At 36.3% G+C, this 19,014-nt stretch overlaps 1 protein-coding gene across 1 annotated transcript; it reads right to left on the bottom strand.

Annotated features, from left to right (window-relative positions):
- Positions 1 to 2,534: 2,534 nt before the first annotated feature.
- On the bottom strand, positions 2,535 to 18,424 carry LIPI (lipase I). Its single transcript, XM_005524201.3, has 10 exons — positions 18,232 to 18,424; positions 14,725 to 15,101; positions 13,036 to 13,144; positions 12,285 to 12,386; positions 11,185 to 11,274; positions 9,956 to 10,123; positions 8,456 to 8,548; positions 6,792 to 6,903; positions 6,266 to 6,439; positions 2,535 to 3,278 (listed from the first exon to the last, which is right to left on the bottom strand). The coding sequence occupies exons 1-10, from the start codon at positions 18,278 to 18,280 to the stop codon at positions 3,191 to 3,193; spliced, it is 1,362 nt and encodes a 453-aa protein (XP_005524258.2). The 5' UTR covers positions 18,281 to 18,424; the 3' UTR covers positions 2,535 to 3,190.
- Between the last annotated feature and the right edge of the window lie 590 nt (positions 18,425 to 19,014).

Raw genomic sequence — 19,014 nt, 5'->3', positions numbered from 1 at the left:
TCTCCTGTCTTATACCCATTGCCTTTCATCCAAGTAAGATCCTGCTTGCTCCAGTGACTCCTAGTCATAATGAGTTTCTTGACATATCCTTCCTGTCATGCCATTCCAAACAGTATAGTCAAAATAAAAGATGAATTTATCAAATACTAAACGAGTCCTATACACACAGCGGAAAAACAAGTTTGTATGAGTTTTTTAAACCTACCACTTAACAATTTAATCTCCCTGTGACTACACACTAGATATAAATACTGCATTAAATTTCCCAAGCTTGTTGCATATGATGGAACCAACTTAGAGCTCATTACTGCAAGTACACAGTAATGAGATCCCTTTGGTATCACTACCATACAGTGGTTAATTACAGAGCCTACATTTACTCATGGGATATATCTTTCTTCCCATGTATAGAGATTCTCCCTTACTGTTTAACAAACTAGATACAAGCACATTTTTTTAAAAAAAAAAGTTAACAAATTTATCATTACAAATTGGTAAGAGTTTCCATTTTACAGATGGGAAAATCAAAGCACAGTGTCATAACCAGGCAACCCAACAGCGCTCATTGCCAAATACTGAAACAGGAGAAAACTGGAACATTTAGGGCAGTAGTAAAAGGCAAACTTAATTCCAAATCAAACTGATCTGAAATTACCTTATTCACCAATTAAGATTTTCTCAGAGGAAGCTGATTTTGTGTTTTCAGCCCTTCCTGAACTTCCCCAAAGACACCTTTTTGTATTAAAATGAACGACGTTAGTGGGTTTTTTGCACTCTGAACACAAATGCACAAATGAACTGCAACGACTCCAGCCTCTCTTCAGCCCTGATTCAGAAGTTTGCTCCACTGAGCTGCCACCACCGCTTGCTTCAGCACAGGGAACTCCCTGGAAGATTTTAATTTTCTGCCTGACTATGGCATCCTCTGCTGAGTCTGAGAGAGCTGACACAATCAGTACAAAGTAGCATGTGGCAGCGAGCCACAGAAGGCACTGCATTTCTGAACAATTACAGTCCATTTTGTTGGTGCTGGGAGACAGAAGTGCTCAGCCACTTGAGAAGTGCAATTATGTGCTGGAAATGCACTGCCTGGAACAGTCCCTCTTACGAAACTGAAATTACCAGCTCAAATCGGAAATTGGGAAAAGAAAGTTTCTTTGTCTCACACTGTTTATTGGAACCTCCAGTTATCAACCCCGCTGCTTCTTTCCTTTTTACCTAAAGCTTATGAAAATCAAGGCAAAAAAATCACTATTTCCATCCCACATATTTTATAGGGATGTTTAAATTGTGTCAAAATATAATTTCCTTTATAAAATTTTATCTTTCATTTATCACAGCACTGAGCAACACTCAGTCATGTCTGTATGACTTCCTGTGTCACCAGGGAAAACAGAAAAAATTTAAGGAAGGTATCACAGTCTGATTTATTTCTATGCCTGAATATATGTATCAGACATTTAAAGATTCTAGTTCCAGACATTTGAAATCTAGCCTCAGGTCTCTGTGCTTGTTTAAAGGGATATAAGTAGAAGGTATTTGGAGGCAAGGTGAGGAAAGAAAGGAGACTCAGACACCTGTTAAGGTCAGGCTAGGGTAGATAAGAGAAAGGCTGGACAAAAACATGAAGAATGAAATAAGGAGAGTAACAGCAGTTTCAAAAAACAGAAAAGAAGAGAAATTTTAAAAATCCATCCCTTCATACACAAGCATATAAGCAGAAAAAAATGTCTTCTCCTGTATATCTCCTAATGACTCCCTCAAAGGAAAGAAACAAAGAATTACATAGTAAAATGCTAAAGCTGAGAACTTGACTGTAGCTATGGTAATTGCCTATGGTAATGTAATTACTATTTCTCTAGAATTAATTATTTTTAAAGAGTCAGCCCATAAGCATGTCTGGCCACAAGTCAGTATATTTTTGGTTTGTCTGAACGAGTAAAAGCATGTGCAATGCCTGGTTCAGAGCTTTGCAAGGACTGACTAGTGCTCTGGAGCTGTCTCCAGCAGTGAAAACACGCCTGCCTGCCTGCCTTAGGTCACTATATTCCATCTTCCTTACAACCCAGCTTTAGACTTGCAACAAAACATAAAATTCAGCTTTTGAACATCCCGCTCCACTGACATTCAGATGAAATTGGTTAATAGGTTTGACCAAGCATTGATGTCTAGCATAGGGACAGAGGGGGCATAGGAAGTAAAGGAAATGGATAATGTGCATAGGATGCAATTGCATGAGAAACCAGCATAAAACACATAAAACAGCCTAACAGAAGAAATATACACCCATCTGTCCTCCATTCAGTTCCATCAGGAAAGACAGTCTGGGACAAGAAAGCATTTCTTTCTCAACTGGAGGAGGTAATCTTTTTGTACCACTTATTCCTGCTCACATACCAATAGGTGGAAAGCTGTAATCAGTCTCAACCTGAGCAGCAGCTCTAATTCCAAGAGGCCCAAACAGAAAAAAAATGAAAATAATATATTTATTTCAGTTCTAAGTTATTCTCCTCAGAATATACATTATATTACTTTATATCTGAAACAACACTACCCTGTCCATAGCATTTTTAAAAACAAATCTGAATGCCTGCAATAGCATTCATGTACAATGAGCATAAAGACAACAGGTTTAAACTGTGAAATTTACAAATGTGCTCACAAATATTATTGTTCCATTTCTCATACTGAGACATTGTATAAAGAGAAAATGTGGATTCATTTATCCAATAAACACAGCACAGAAAAACTGTTGTGTATTAAATCTGTAGATCACATGTACAGTATATTAAATTCACTTAGTAGAGAGATCATTATGTTTCCATGTAAAAGCCATTACAAATAATAAATATTTAAATATTTATGTATGACAAATAATGTGCCAGAATCATGCAGATAATTCATATTTAATTCAGTAGTTGCTTCATTGCTAACAAATAGCAATGAACAGACCACTGCATGTTCTCCACCATGATACATTTACTTTACTCAATTTTCCAAGCACATACATGTCTGAACTTTTCAATTAATTTCAGCCTAAGGCACTCAGAGCAAGTAACGCATATTATCAGGTAGACTCTTGAAAAATAAATCTAGCTTATCTCATTTCCTTCTCATTGCAGTCTTTATCCTGAGGAAGCATCAAAATGTCACTGCTCTGAGAGAAATTAGGTTAGTAGTAGCTCTCTTTTCATGGACCCCTCTCAGAGCAAGGGATAGGTTTGAAGGTCATTTCAGTATTCTCCATCAGTACAAAATCGTATCTGCACAGCTGTGGCCTACAAAAGCAGAAAAAGAAAAAAAAAATCACCACAGAAAAAGTTAACTTTAACAGAAAAATATTCCAGTGTTTGAACTATTAAACCTCCAGTATTTACCTGCTCTCAAAGACAGTAGTCAGGACAAGTGTCTCCTTGTCCGAGTTTATACACTATTTCATGCATTCCTAGAGAGGCTTTGACAAACTGAAAAACAACCAAACTGGATGTTGCAAAGAAGTGTATCACACTAGTCTGAGGTACAAAGATGCAGCATTTCATCCATTACAGCTACTAATCTGCATTCAAATTAACTCTTTAGCAGCATGACCCGAAATCCACACAATTCCTGTTAACACAGGGCCTGAATAATTTCTTTGGAGTTCCCTAGGTAGGAAAATTTCGCTGCTTTTATTTCAGGAGAATAAAGAACCACATCACAATATTTTCTCTTTTACTTGCAATGACAGCATGTGTAAGAAATTTTAATGCAGGAGAGCAATTTGTCTTCTAAAGACCTAGAAAACTCACAGCAGACTAATACTACATGAACACATAAAGAAGTCACAAAGGGAGCCACATATACGTGAAAAACGTGCTTTTTGAGGTTGATATAAGTGCTCTGCCTTTTAGGGCAGAGGCAGGTCACAGTCCTGCTCTTCATGCACTACTAGAATGTTTGTGGAGAGCTGGTTTAAACAGGAAAATGACAGACACACCCTCTGATGGCATTTCCATAGCATACAAGCTACGAGACTTGACTTATTTAAAATTATCTTCTCTATTGCTCTGAACTCATAGATGTGGCTGCACCACTCAGTTCAACTCATCCTGGGATGTAGAATACAGTGAAAGAGCAAAAGGAGAGAACAGTGGACCAGGCATTTCCATTGTTACCCATTCTTTTGAGATTTCCAACCAGTTAAGGCTCCACCTGTCTGTATGTAAAAGGACAGTCAGATTTTTACTTAAGAATATGACAACTTTTAAGGTCTCCACAAATTAATGAAAGTAATTTTATGACTAAAAAGATCAAGCTGAATTCTGGTGTTCTGTACAGTGCAAAGCATAGAATTTCATCCAGTCCTTCATCAACAATTAATTTTGATTTGAATTCAATGTTTCATTATCATAGTATTTTTGCAGTATTATTTATATCTAACCAGAGGGGACAAAATACCTAGCCAAATCATAATTCTGAATTCTAGAAACATAAGCTTATGTTTTCCAACATATTTTATCTCATTTGAAGTGCAATTCAAATTCATCTCAGCTTGTGGTTACTGAATAACAGGAATGCCTCACAGGAGAGTAGCCCGGAGCAGGGAGCAGGTTCACCAACAAGGAGCAAAACACAAAAAATATTTTTGTTAGGTGAGGTTTCCCTCAACACAAATGGCTTTTCTGCTGTCTACTAAAAAACATGGGCATGCCACACTTGTTAAGAAGAGGTATTTGCAAGGCCTTCTTTATATTGTGTCTGTTCTTGTTCTGGTCAAAAAACCCTGGAGGTGTCTGGGCTAAGTATCTTTGAGACATTCACCTTCCCCTTTAACTGAGTTTGAATTCACTGACAGGTTCATAAGCTTTTTGGGATAAGTGGCACCTGGACATGCACAAGTTAGCAAAGCTTTCTGGTCTAATGGGTGAGCAGAAATGATTTATCTCAGGGATCAGAAGAAGAGTATGAAAATTATGTGTACCTTTCAGCACTCCCATATTCACACAACATCTGTGTGAATAGTGGACCAGCCCAGCAGACAATTGACTGTGATACTCCCCAGACTCTCCCAGTTTGTCATTAACCCAGACCTGGGGAGACTGAGACTCCTATTGTCTTTTATCCCTGCATCTGTCCCCTGTTTTTTATCTACTACTTTGTTGTGAATAATTGAAATATTTTTAATGTAGTTTCTAGTTGATTGTCCTGTATTCAAGTAATTGCTGTAATTATATGTAAATAAGGTAAATATAGGTAGTTATAATTACAATGTGCAATTAGGTAATTATACCAACCAATAGTGCTGTAACATCTGCATTTAAATTGCCTTAACATGCTGATTCAATACAGTATTTTTCACTGTTCTCTAAAAGTATCTAAAGTGCCTCTACAGCTGCAATCTGATGAGGCTCCACATGAAGGACTTCAGTGGATCCTATATTAAAGCATATCAAGGGCATCTTACATTTAAACTAACAAGAGCCAGACTAACAGGAATGAAAACTGAAACCCTAGGAGGGCTCTTCACTGAAAATCTTTCTTGTTTGCTTGCTAGATCATTATCTGAGACAGTCCCAAGTGCTGATAGGCTTACACAAAATATATCTTCTGATTTATCACCTTTGGGCTGAGAAAAAAATTGGAATATGATTTAGAACTTTTTCACCCTCTCTCATCACCAAATGCTTTCAAATAAAATCATGCCATTTTCACCTGAGAGCTTGAGACTTATGGCTTTCAATAAGTTAATAAAGTCAAATGTATGTACATTCTGAGGTACTATTTTGACTACTGAGTGCTTTGTTTCTTCCTAAGTCTCTCCCATCCATCTCCTCATCTTTCTTGGTAAATCTGAAATAGTAGATTAATTTAAGAAAGTTTCATAATTTTTGCAAAGTGTCATACCCAATTCCTACTAGGCTATTATCATACACCACATAAGAAACCCTCAAATGTTACATCTCAAGTAAATAAAATATACTGACTTAAGACTTACTAAGTATTGTAACATTATTCTCACTCATTACTCATTTGGTTTTACTTATTTGATAAGCATTTTTTAGGTTTTTTATTTTAAATTCTGACTTTCTTGGATCTGATGATCAAAATGTTAATGTACACAGCAGCTCTTCCACATGACAAATTTGATCATCAGGAGAATGAGAAAAATATTCATACACTCAGGAATATGCAATTAAAAAAAAAATTAATGCATGGAAATACAGGTTATTGAGAAAACATCCTGAGCACCTTAGTTGATACCCAGTGATACATGACAAACACTCACCTTTTTGGATTATTGAGAGATTTCAGCTTCATCTGAAGAATCCTAAGTTTGTGTTTTGGGCCTATTAAAGTCTTTGTAGAAAAGGTCAAGGAAATTTTTGAAATTTTTTCAATGTCTTGGTGAAATCCAATCAGTATTTTGACTCTTTTATATTGCTGAAATGTTGACGCTTCACTAAAGAAAAATATTTAGTCAGACTTTTGTTGGCTGAACAATATTCATTATTGCTAAGCATTATTATTAAACTGGGAAATCTTGTGAGATGTATCAAGTTTGAGCATTCAGAAGGACAACTAGAACAGGATTGAAATCAGTTCCAAGCACGGACCTGGGAAAGGATCATTTCAGCGTGAGAGCATTGCTCCCGACACCGAGCCACATCCAGGAAATGGTGCCATGGCCAAGCCTTAACAAACTCAGGATACTTTTTCAACTTACAAGTTAACAAGTTAAAAGGTTTAGAAAACTCATAAAATTAGTCCTATAAAGTGAAAAAAGAAAAATTTAAAGAGAAAGAACAACGTACCTATTCATCTGTGACTCTACTGTGTTTCCAGCATAGTCTATTATTTTAACTTTAATGAAACCTCTCCTAATGCTTTTGTTCCAGGTAGTAATGTCCAGTAAGTAGTTATACACTGCAGGAAGAAATGGGAAATCATGAGAGTCAAAGAATGACCTCAACAGAAAACAGTTGGCATTACACCCTGTTAAATGTATTCACTGGTAGATGGTAGGAATTGTGACTCTACTTTTATGTTACCAGTTCAAAGGAGAATAAAAAGCTGACCTGCTGCTGACCTGCCTCGTGCCCTCAGAAACCCTGACCTGGCCTTCTGTAGCCATCACCTGTATTGGAACCACACACCTTTATTGCTCCCAGTCAGAACACCAAATAAAGCTTCCTTTATTTTTTACATGTTGCTTATTATCATTCTCTCCTAAAAGACCAGGCCTCATATGAGGCCTTGTCTTGTTCAAGTTCCAAATTTCCCTTCTTTTTAAGACCTCTTGTTCATTTCTGTTTCCTCAGCTTTCCAACTATCTAATAATTAAGGCTTATTTAATAAATACACTTTTTTTCCGACTGATTTGTTTTGCTCCCTGACTTTGTATGTTTTTTTTCTTCATGATTTTACATATTTTCCGTTAAATTTATACTGTCATTACAATATCTCTTATTCATCTCCATGTGCCTGCTGCTGTCTTTGACAATATTTCTTTCCCTCTTTTATCCCTTCTACCACCACCAGCGAGAGGTAGGGGAGAACAGTAGTAACAGGTTTGGGTTGAGCTGAAAGGCACTGAGGAGTTATTTTATGTAAATTTTATGTAAAAAAAATTATGTCAAATCCATCACTTCATTCACCTCTCCTCAATCCTTTGGAAGATACAATGATGTCAGAAAACATGACTAGGGCCATGTGTCCCTGGTCACAAAACTTGCCAAGATGATGGACAAAACTGGGAAAACCGAATTTCACATGAATTCCCCACAAGCTTACCCCCACCATACCCTAAATGAAAGAACCTTAACTAATTAGAAGTGTGTGTTGCACTTGTTCAGGGTGCTAAAGTCTTTTAATACAAACAGAAACTGGATGAGAATCTAGGATGGACCTACATGGGTAGGAAGATAACTGTTGCAGCTGAAGCCCACGCCATGAGAGCTCATTGCCACAGACTATAACTCTGAAGCAGTCAGAGGAGTTTTCCCTTCACTGTTTTACTCCTGGGGAGATGGGGAGTAGCTTTAGTTGACTGTAGAGTGATCTCCTCCTGGGGTGGAACACAGAAGTCTTTTTTGTCCCCCACCCAGGGCAGCCTTGCTTCCCTTTCCTGCTCTCTGCAAATGGCAGCATCGAACCCATCTAAGCAGGTTCATCAATCCAGCTTTTGCCCTCCCACCTGATTCTCATTTTCTGGCTTCCTTCTTCCTCTTGGCAATCCATCCCATTACTCTTAAAGTTACATTTCTTTCCCAGTTCACACAGTATTACTTTTTCTTCTGCCACCATCATTCTTCTTCCTCCAGTCTGTGGGCTGACCCTTAGTTCATGTTTTTACATCATTTTACACAGTGGCTAACACTAACTTGCTACTTTTAACATCTTTTCACTCCAGATCAGCTAAAAAATAACAGTCATAAATTTTTGTAAAAAGGTTTTATGTATGCATTTAGTCACTCACTGCAGAATGGGTCTTGGTCTGAGGTATCAAAGTAAGCTTCTGTTGGTGAGTTATATGGTATCAACAGTTTTTTCCATCTATCAGCATGATAACCTGAAATCCAAAGTTTAAATATTTCATTTCAGACATTTAGCGAAATTGTGATACACATATGTTTACACAAAAGAATTTTACACAGTGACAAATTTGGCTTTAATTTTCTTAAATATTCTTTGAGAAAGAAAACTGACTAGAAAAAGGAAGGAATCCCCTGAGTAGAACAGACTGTAGTATGAAAGTATTAAATTCCTCTAATATATTAGTATCACTAAAATTGCCATAATGTAATAGTTACCTCTTTAGTCTAGATACTAGCTCCAAAAAGTAGTGCTCACAAAATCCTGCACAGGTAATAAAAACAAACCCAAAAATGTAGCCCACATATTTGCAGACAGCACTTATAGAATTGCTTTCCTTTCTTTCTTTTGAATAATTAAATATTTTTACATTCTTTAGCCTATTTGTAGATATTGTTTAATAAAATATAAGACACTCAGCAAACCCCCTCAGCTCATGGATTTAATGTAGAAAGCAATTAATACAATTCCTGATATTGTCTTTGGGGCTTGATAACAGTCCTTGTTTCTAGAATGGATGATCCTGTTCTCTCCCTGTTAATCTCTCTACCTAGACTGGAAAAGGAGGGCTAATTCCAGGCTGCAGAGCTGCCACTGCAAAGCAGGAAGCAGGAAAGGCTGCAGCAGAAGGATGCTGCTTCTCCACTCAGTTTCCAGACTCAGCAGGTGACTGGGGAAATATTTCTCCACCTCTACCTTGGGCATTCTGTCCAAGTGCATCAGGCATGGCTAATAACCATGCTGGGGAAGTCCTGGAGTCTTTCTGTCCTACTATAAAAGCTCATTATGGTTGTTTTTTTTTTATAAAATAACACACAGATCTATCTACACTTTTTCTTCTACCTTGATCCAACTAATATAGCATGCACATCCCAGCATAAGGGTGCAAAAAAGGACAAGATACAAATTGAAAGTTAACTTCTAATTATGTATTTTTAAAATTCCACTTTTAAGAAAACCCTGCCAACTAGGAAATGCTCACACTATTGTAGCTCTTTTCAAACCGCATCCAGATGCTGTCTAAAAGCAACAAGCTGCCAAAACAATTAAAATCCCCTCCAAATAAAAGCTTGATTCCAAAGGAAGAGTGAAAGAAACTATAAAGTTGCTTTAAATATTATTACTCTTAAATAAAAACCACAGGTCCTCTAAGGCTCATAAGACACTCTTAAAGCCTGAAGTGATGAACTAAGCACAAGCAGTTTCTCTCTAAAAAGGGGAAACAATCCATTACAGACTGGAAAGCATAAAGATCAAAGAGTAGGAACATTCAGCACCTGTGCCTAACAGAGATAACTATAAAGCAGACAAACCCATGAACTTTAAACTACTTTAACATCCCTGGAAATCTCACCCAGCCCAGAACAGATATGGTAAGACTTACCCAATACTGGGCAGGACATTGGCTGGAAAGCATCACAATCAACACATTTTCCTCTCTTGTAATCCAAATAAGAGTCACAAGGATATGTTATTATATTGCACTTGTTTTTCAAAGATGATAAGAAAAGGAAGACAGATCTCTGATGGTCACATTTAAAATACTGAAATCCTTCAGAGCAGAAAAAAAAAATATAAAAAGAATATTTAATAATTTTTATTAATGAATAAAACATGTTGTATAAGTAGAATCATAGAATGGTTTGGGTTGGAAGGGACCTTAAATATTATCTTGTTCCAACCCCTCTGCCTTGGACAGGGACATCTTCCACTAGACCAGGTTGCTCAGAGCTACATCCAACCTGGCCCTGAACACTCACAGGGTTCATGCTGTGGTACATCCAAAACTTCTCCATGAAACCCGTGCCAGTGCTTTACCATTCTCTGAGAGACAGTTTTGCCCAAAAAAATTACAATGAGGAACATTTCAGAGATTCTTCTGTCTAGTTTGCTAGGAAAATAAGTTCCTTCTTTTCCTGACAAAGCAAAATTTGGGAACTGTAGAGAAGATGGTGCTGGCTTAAGGGATCCTCCCATATTCACAGACACACAGGTGGAAGATTTATGCCTTTGCAGCAGCTCTAACTGGTAGCAGTACTCTTCAGATTAGTAATGGGAAACACTGACAGAAACAAGCATATCCAAAAGAGCAAACAAGAATAATTGCAGCAACATTGCCTAACACTCATGCAAGTTGAAATAAGCAAAATTCTGCATCAAAGTATCATTTCATAAAACTGTTTTCATCCTAGAGCTTGAAAGACTTATCCAACACCAAAACCTGGTTCATCATTGCCAGCCAGGAGGAACCTAAAACTCAGTGGAGATGTGGAAGCCTTGCCTTCCATGTCCTAGGCAAGGGATCCTGCCAAAACCACTGGGACACAAATGCGCTCCCCCGTGCCTGGACCATAAAACCATGGAAAAATAATGATCACTATATTCAGGTTGTATATATGATACAATAACATAATTACACAATGCCAATATTAATGATATGATGGGATATGTATGTTATAGCAAGATTATTTTGCTGCATAGGGATGGAAACGAAAGAATGCAGTCTCAGGTCCCATATTACTGACTAAGTGCAGTGTACATTTGATTTGATTTAGCCTTTATTAATTTGACCTCAAACTTTTCTTCCCATTAAATAAACAAATTTTTACTTACCACTGAAAAATGTTTTTGGACAACCAGGCTGATCCATTCCTCCATTTGGATAGAAATCAATGGTTCCTAAAGGCTTCTTGAAACCTAGTACTAAAGTAAAAACATCATGAATGAAAAAAAAAGCATAAACAGAATTAGGATGGCAATTATTTATCACTCCAAAAACCATGCAGGTCTTAAAGAAAACTTTTGCAATTATACCATTCTTTTTGTACTGTAAATCAGTCATACTATGAAAAAAGTCAAGGGTTTTTTTTCTCTTTAAGAAAATTATATATATGTAAAATGTTGTATACAAATGTATACAAAATTGTGTAAGGTTCCTACTGCTGCAAAAGGGAAAGAACAGAAACAGCCGTAACTGAGATATTATTTACATAAAATAATGTATTAACTTCATGTTCTCTCCAGCAATCAAAATTCTTTCCCCATGCAATTTTCATTAGAGAAAATTTTCCACTTTTTGCAGGACATTGGATTCTGAAATACACTAACATTAGCAGTAAATCAAAATATGAAAATCTATATCTGTCCTATAAAAATAAGCAAAATTCCATGAGTAAGAGTTAATTCAATCTGACATACCTTCCTTTTTCCACACATTATCTTTATTCACATTATGGGAACATTACAAAAATTGGTATTTTACAGCCTCACATATAAATTTGTAGAGGAAAATGCTTAAATTTTAATATTATTAAAAAAACTGATATGAAACTATACAAATAATGAGACAACTGTGGTATTAAAGGTTTACTTATGGTTGTGAGGAGAAAATGAAAAGAGAGATTAAAGCATAGATGAAGAATTTATAATGTTCTTCTTTTTAGCCTTACAGTGACATGGTTTAGTATTTTAAGCAGTGTCTCTGTGGTGTTGATACAGCAGAGCCTGACTGTCTCAGAAGGGATTAATTGGTGATAACCATGTGCTTACAACCTCTGTGTTCGTACACACTCGCACAGCAGAAGAACGTTCGTGGTAACACAAAATATTCTCCTGCAGTACTATTTGGATCTTACTGAAACAGCTTATCCCTTCTCTTTTGCTTTCCTGCCCTTCCTCAAGCTGAAATAAGCAAGTCAAGGCTATGTTATTACCATCAATATCTGAATGGATTACATCCACAAACTGTGCATCAGTGGGATCCAGTCTGCGCTCTGGTGGTTCTCGAGTGAATGAAGGGCCTGCTGGATCCAGACCTGAATAAAAACAACATTTGCATCATAAACCCTGGGCTTCTTCTACATATATATAAAAGTTCAACATCTGAGCATTATTAAGCAATGATTCTTCATTTTCTTGGTACAAAAATTTTTAAAAAGCGTATTTTTTCTCTTCAATTTGCTAAGAAAAACAGAGATTCCAAACACAAGACTGATCAACCCATATCTACTAATTTCTCTCTTTCCATAATTAGATGTGCTCATCTCCCATTTATTCAGATGAAAATAAGCCAACAGCAATGGGGATCAAATCAGGAAAATTTGTTTTGTCCTTTTCCCCAGAAAATACTGTATCTATTATACACTTCATAAAACCAAAATGCACAATATAACTCACCTCCAGAGCACAATTAGTCAGACACTCAGGTAGCATATCATTTAATTTAAGTGGCATTTAGATGTAGCATTCAATTTTTATTTGAGAGACTAGAGCAACCAGGTTGGAAAATTTAATCTGTACTTTATGTCCTGAAGGCAGACTTGTCCAATTTCCTGAACTGCTATCAGGCCTATATTTTTCCTCATGTGTACCATTAAATATTCAGCTCTCATTTGTTGATGTCTCAGTGCTCTGACAACAATACAAGGTACAATAGAATATGTGCTCTGGGATCAAAAGCCTTACCTGTGATTCTGCCAAGTTTGCCATTATACTTCTGGCCAACAAAACCAGCTACATGAGCACCAAGACTAACTCCAATCATATGTATAGAGTCAAGAGAAGCTCCACCCACCTATCGGGGGAAAAAACACAAAAGCCAGTCACACACAGAATTAACAGAACAGAAATCAGTAGGCTGATTTAGTTTTCACTTTTTTTGTCAGTACTTCAAATTATATTTCTAACTTTATAGCTCTAAAGAAAAAAAAAGCTATTATGAAGCTCCTTTCAGTTTGCAATTCTATTTTAGTTAAAGTGTAGAAATTATGAAATTCTTTAACTAAAAAAAATGTAAAAAGGAAGCTTGAGTCACATTTCTCCTGAAATGTGACATTAGTTAGAAGGGGAGCAGGGAAGGGAACAGGAAGACATTTATCAGATACAATAAAGTTGAACCAATAGTATGAATGAGGAAAAAAAAATCTTGCCCTGCTTTATCCTTCCAATAAAATAAATTCAAAACATAATACCATTAATAAATACTTACATCACACAACTGCTGAAAAATAATGTCACATGCACACCTTAAAATGTCTGTTCTACAAAGCAGGCATAATTCAAAAAATCCAAATAAAAACCTACTGAAGGGCTCTAAAACACCATCAGCTGACCTAGTTGGAATCCCTGCAAAATGATGGAGTGACACACAGGATCTGAAATATTAATATGTCTCAAAATGAATTAACAAAGGCCTCACAACAGCTTGTAAGTGTGGAAGCAATAGCTGTGGGACCCTACAAACCCCCCTCCCACCACTTTCAGGACTCACACACACTATCACTGTTTGCCAGGCAAATCTGTAAATAGCAATTAACTTGAAGACTTTTCTTATAGTCCTATTTATTTTTTTTTATTCCATAACAATAAATCTACTGGCACAATTGCAAATTGCTATCACTGTATCTTGTCCCAGAGGACAGGCTTTCTGATAGGCTTTCTCTCCTTTCACCTCAGCCTTTCTCAAAATGTTGCTTGTTTTTCTCAAATTCCACATGATTTTCTTTTTTTACTGAATAGCATTCAAAATTTCTGAGAATGGCTGAGAAATAAGTGGTGAGAAAAGATGAAAATTCAAGTGACAAATCAGACAATGGCATATATAACATCATGACATGTCTTGTTCATTTGATCAAGCAATAAATCTAAAGCCTTGTTAAGACCACTGGCATCAATTATGGTTTCAGCAACTGCCTCTAGAGACAAGAAGTTTATACCATTTTGGAATTAATATTTATATCTCTCCCAGTGGTTTATTTCTAATTTAAAACCTTTATTTATAGTAGATTAATAGTAAAAAAAAAAAAGGAGTAGTGCAATGCCTTTGTAAAATGTTTACACTGCATATTCTTTGAACATCTCTCCCTGCACTTCCCCACTGCTGAATTCAGTCTTTCCAGAAGACCTGGAAAAACTTCCATCTGGTTCAAGAAATCAGATGCACTTTCAGGCACATTTCAGTGAAAGGGAAATAAGAACTCAGGTGAAGTTAAATATATGCAATAATAACTGCATGTAAAGTTAGTAATACCTCTATAAAGAAATGTGATTTGATATTGTTCACTGGACTTCTCTATAGATATATTTTAAATATCCATTCCAAATCAAACCATGCTCTTAACACTTACTCAGAACAAAAGCAACACTCTACCTTACCAGCATCTGATCAACATAATTCTTCAGTATTTCTGCAACTTTTCTGCAGTTTTCCACAGCAGTTATGTAATTCACAGTGGTAGCACCACGATTCCAATCAACTATAATGAGATTAATATCCTCTGAAGACAGTAAAAGCTTCTTCATGTCGCCCAGCCATGCCGGAGGAGATCCAGTTGGCCTGAAGCCATGGATAACAAAAACAATTTTCTTGGTTGTATTCAGGTATTCTGATGTAGTAACATTGTGTTCAATGAGTCTCTCAGAACAATCTTGATTTTCCCTTGTGTATAGAAGTAGCTGAACATGGAGTTCTGTTCCAGACAAAGCATTGCCTATGTTAAGATCTGTAAATTCGGGACATTTTTGTTCCTCATCTGAAAAAGATGAAAGTGTTAAGACAGCCATTTGATGAGTTTGGCTACCTGAAATACCTGAAATACCACCTCCTCACTTTTCTCTCCATATCTTTTTCTGCTGAAAGTGGAGAACTTCCATTTTCTTTACTTCTGACCTTTAGAAAGAGGTGTCAAAACATGCACTGAGCAAGGAACCACAGTTTAACTACAGACTCTGCAGATACCACTGTGCTCCTTCAAACCCTTCAAATGTGAAATTATTCTAATTTTTCCTGAACAGTGTATTTTCTCCTTATAAGTACTAATTAGCAGTCAGTGTTGATAAGATCCTTTACTTCACTATCAAAGCAGGTTCTTAGAATTTTTCAGAACAAATGTGTTCTATATAAACAGGAAGGCTGTTGTGGTTGTTTCTTCCTCTTTGGGCCAGAGTGGTTGTGCTGCCAATCCTTAGACCTTATTTGTTTGATCTAGAAATAGGAAATAGCTGCCTATTTACAACAGGAATGATCTAGAACCCCTTCCTGGCTTTGGGTCACCATAACAGCACTATTGCCAAGAAACAAAGGCAGAAGAATCAAAGAATCTTGCTCTGAGTTTGAAATAATAAGAATTAAGGTCAGTGTACACAATGGCACAAGACAAAAAGATTTAGAATTTCTGTTTGCACTTGGACAGTTAGGGTGTACCAGGTTAAGCTGGTTCAACAAGAGGATGGAGATTTTCAAGATTCTAAAAAGACTGAATTTCTCCCCTGTCTGGTTATCAACATCCAACACACTTTAAAGACATATTTTGGGTGCTGAAGTCACATTGTGTAGATAAAGCACTTCAGAACTCTGGGCAGAACAGCAACACCTGTCACAGATCCTCTGTATGGCCTCTTCACCTTTGCTATGGTGTTAGCCATGGTTTTTGGCCTACTTACTGACTTCTAGTTACATTACTTTACACAAGACTGTTGTCTCTCTGGTCCTTGATGGCACCTTTCTCAACTCTTCTGTCATTAAAATCTATTCAAAACAAGTCACTTTCAAGAAAGCAAGTGACAAAAGAAAGAGTGTCTTCTTAGTTCCTTAAAAATAATATAAAAAAATAACCTGATTTTCTCAGATTTTTTGAGTCATAAGAGAAACAATTCCAGCCCTTCTCTTTTTCCCAAAGAACAGCTCACAGGTAGAACCAAATCCATCACATCTAAGATGGACAGCAAGCCTGCACCCTTTCTTAAAGCTGCAAAAGGAAAGTGTGGGTGGCTTACAAGGTATCTGAAATATATGTTTAATATTACAGGTCAGGTCTAAGCAAAGCTAAATGATGTGAATTATGCCAGTCAAGGTGCAGTAAAGGTTCAGTAAAGGCACTAAAGACAATACTTCTCTAATGTAGGGAACTAGACCAATCGCCTCTAATGCCAAACATGTATCTACAAAGACTAGACTAGTCACCTCTGGGCTGGACATCACACAAAAATAATGGATATAGTCCAAACAAGAGCAGGCTTGAAGTTACACAGTGTTAAAAATAACCTGAAACCACTGCAAATCAACCAAAAAAAAAAAAAGACAAAAGTTTCATGCCTATCATCATGTTATGACAGTAACTACAATTATTACATGGAGAAAAAGACAGAATTATATTTAAAAATAAACACCACTGTTTTCCTCATTTAAACATGTAAGAATATAAGTAACTTGTACTGAGATTACTAGACAGTTTATTAACTAACAAGTGATACAGAAAGGCAACTCATTTCATTGCTTGGACTTATGCAAGAAGTTTTGAAACAGAACAGTTCAGCAGAAGTGGACTTGAATTTAATAAAAATAATAATCAAGAACCTGGTAAAATGTCATGCATGTGACATGATCCTGAGATGTTAACAATATGTTTCACATTTGATTTCTGGTTTTTATATATTTATATATGATGATAAAACTAGAATGTAAATTACATTACACTAACTTCATCTGCAGTGAACTAACACTGTACACTAACATCATCTAAAGTGAAAATAAAAACCTGTCATTTGATTATAGTCTCACAGGTACAACATGAAACTCTCACTTTGCCTAATGTGTTCTTTAAATCCAATCACTGATCTTTAAAATTCACTCCTTCATATCTAAAATATAGAAGATTCATGCTAAGATATTGTTCTGTATCCTTTTAAATATTTTGATTTTTTTTTAATAATTTGATTGGTAGAAATAAAAATTACTTCTAAAACCAGTGGAAAGACAGTGAGATGAACCGGACATAGTCTGTTCCATGGGAGTGAGAAATCTATCACAAGGAAATTATTTTAACTGCCGAACCTATTTACTAGCTGGCAAATGTCAAAGGGAAGCAACTTGTTTACTCTTGGCTGTGAAATGACAGAAGTTATTCTTTCAAAAGTAAATAGAGAATAAAACTGAAATGATGATGCTTTTACTGTGGAATTAGATCAGTTCTACAAATAGGTTTATAGATTTAATACTTTGAATTGTTTAGCGAGGCGTCACTGGGGGAAGTTTTTCAAACTCCGGTTTCTCATTGAATACTGGAAGCAATAACCAGCTGCCCTTTGTGCACTCTTGTTGGAATACTGACTCTTTCCTGTACAATCAAAACATACATGTAGGCATTGAGCTGTTACACACACAGTTTAATCAAGTTAATGTATAATTTTAACTTTCTTGGGCACATTTGTAAGCATTATAATTTTCTTGGGTGGTTGAAAAGGGGAAAATCTTAAGTGAACAGTCTTTTTTTGTAATTAAATTTTATTATTTAAAAATGTAACACATAACTTGAAAATCTAAGCACCTATCAAACCAGCAACAACCAATGAACTCGCATGAGTATATTAAGATTATTTCATGATTACGTCTACTTTGTACAAAGTGCACATACCTGAGCAGGTCTCTGGGCAAAGTACAGCCAGAGATAAAGTATCAGGCTAGGTTCTATTTACTTTAAAATGAAAACTTATGTCTCAGTTTCAAAGTTACTGAATTTTTTTTTACTAATCATCTGCTCAATTAGGCATAATTAATAAGATTTTATCTTAACCTTTCAGCCAATTTAAATGATAGAATATTCATTTTTTAAATGTTTGATTAAAGCCAAGATTCTACATCACAAGTAAGCTGATGGTTCTTACCTGATTTCACCCAGTATATCAAACAGATGAAGAAACACAATTTCAGCATGTGGAAGAGGAGAAAAAGTGATTTGTAATATCCACAGAAAAGTGGCAAATTGAGTGTTTCCTTATGCTAGATGTCTAACACAACTGAATGACACCAATGAAGTGAGTGAGTAGGAAGCAGAAAGTAAAGCTGTAGTCAATCTTCTGCAATTTATGACTCCTCCTATTGAGTGACTTCAGTAGATAGGGTGGTTTCTGGGCTTTGAGGGTTGGGACTGATTTTTAATCTATTTCTCTCGCTTTCCATCAGCAGATTTACACGTAAGCAAGTGATGTCATATATACTGACAACTCCTGCATGAGTGTAATTTAGGAAGTGGGGTAACTAGTGGTGCACCCCATTAAAGATCCACAGTGTGGGGGTCTTTAAGTGGTTCACTGAACTGCAATTAGGGGCACTAAGATGGGCAAAAGGAGCTTAGAACAAAAAGTCATTCTGCTGACAGAAGGATCCTCCTGTAAGAATTTGAAAATAATTCTGAGAACTCTACCTCCAGAGATCATTTTCCTGTAAAACTATTCTGAGCTTTTCCAAGGATTCATTCTCTAATCTAAATTCTGAGAGGGTCTGCAAAAGCCTCTCTGGCAGAGAGATGGAGCTTAGAGTCCCACAAACCTCACCCAGATACTGATTTGCTTGTGTGTTTTTTTACTTCATTCCCTCTGCATTCCAGCTGAAAAACAAATTAATAAATATTTATTTTTATGAAGCTCATTTATTTACAAATCACTTCA

Source organism: Pseudopodoces humilis, chromosome 2 (assembly GCF_049639895.1).
Source record: "Pseudopodoces humilis isolate 2021_Gansu_Grassland_sample_001 chromosome 2, ASM4963989v1, whole genome shotgun sequence".
Lineage (NCBI taxonomy): Eukaryota > Metazoa > Chordata > Aves > Passeriformes > Paridae > Pseudopodoces > Pseudopodoces humilis.
This window is presented reverse-complemented; position numbering and strand designations above follow the sequence as displayed.

Excerpts from the sequence above, each read along its gene's own strand:
- LIPI (XM_005524201.3), bottom strand. The coding sequence starts at position 18,280 with ATGCTGAAATTGTGTTTCTTCATCTGTTTGATATACTGGGTGAAATCA. Across the intron at positions 15,102-18,231 it reads GATATACTGGGTGAAATCAG|ATGAGGAACAAAAATGTCCC; the intron begins GTAAGAACCATC and ends CATCTTTTTCAG. Across the intron at positions 8,549-9,955 it reads AATGTCCTGCCCAGTATTGG|GTTATCATGCTGATAGATGG; the intron begins GTAAGTCTTACC and ends TTTGGATTTCAG.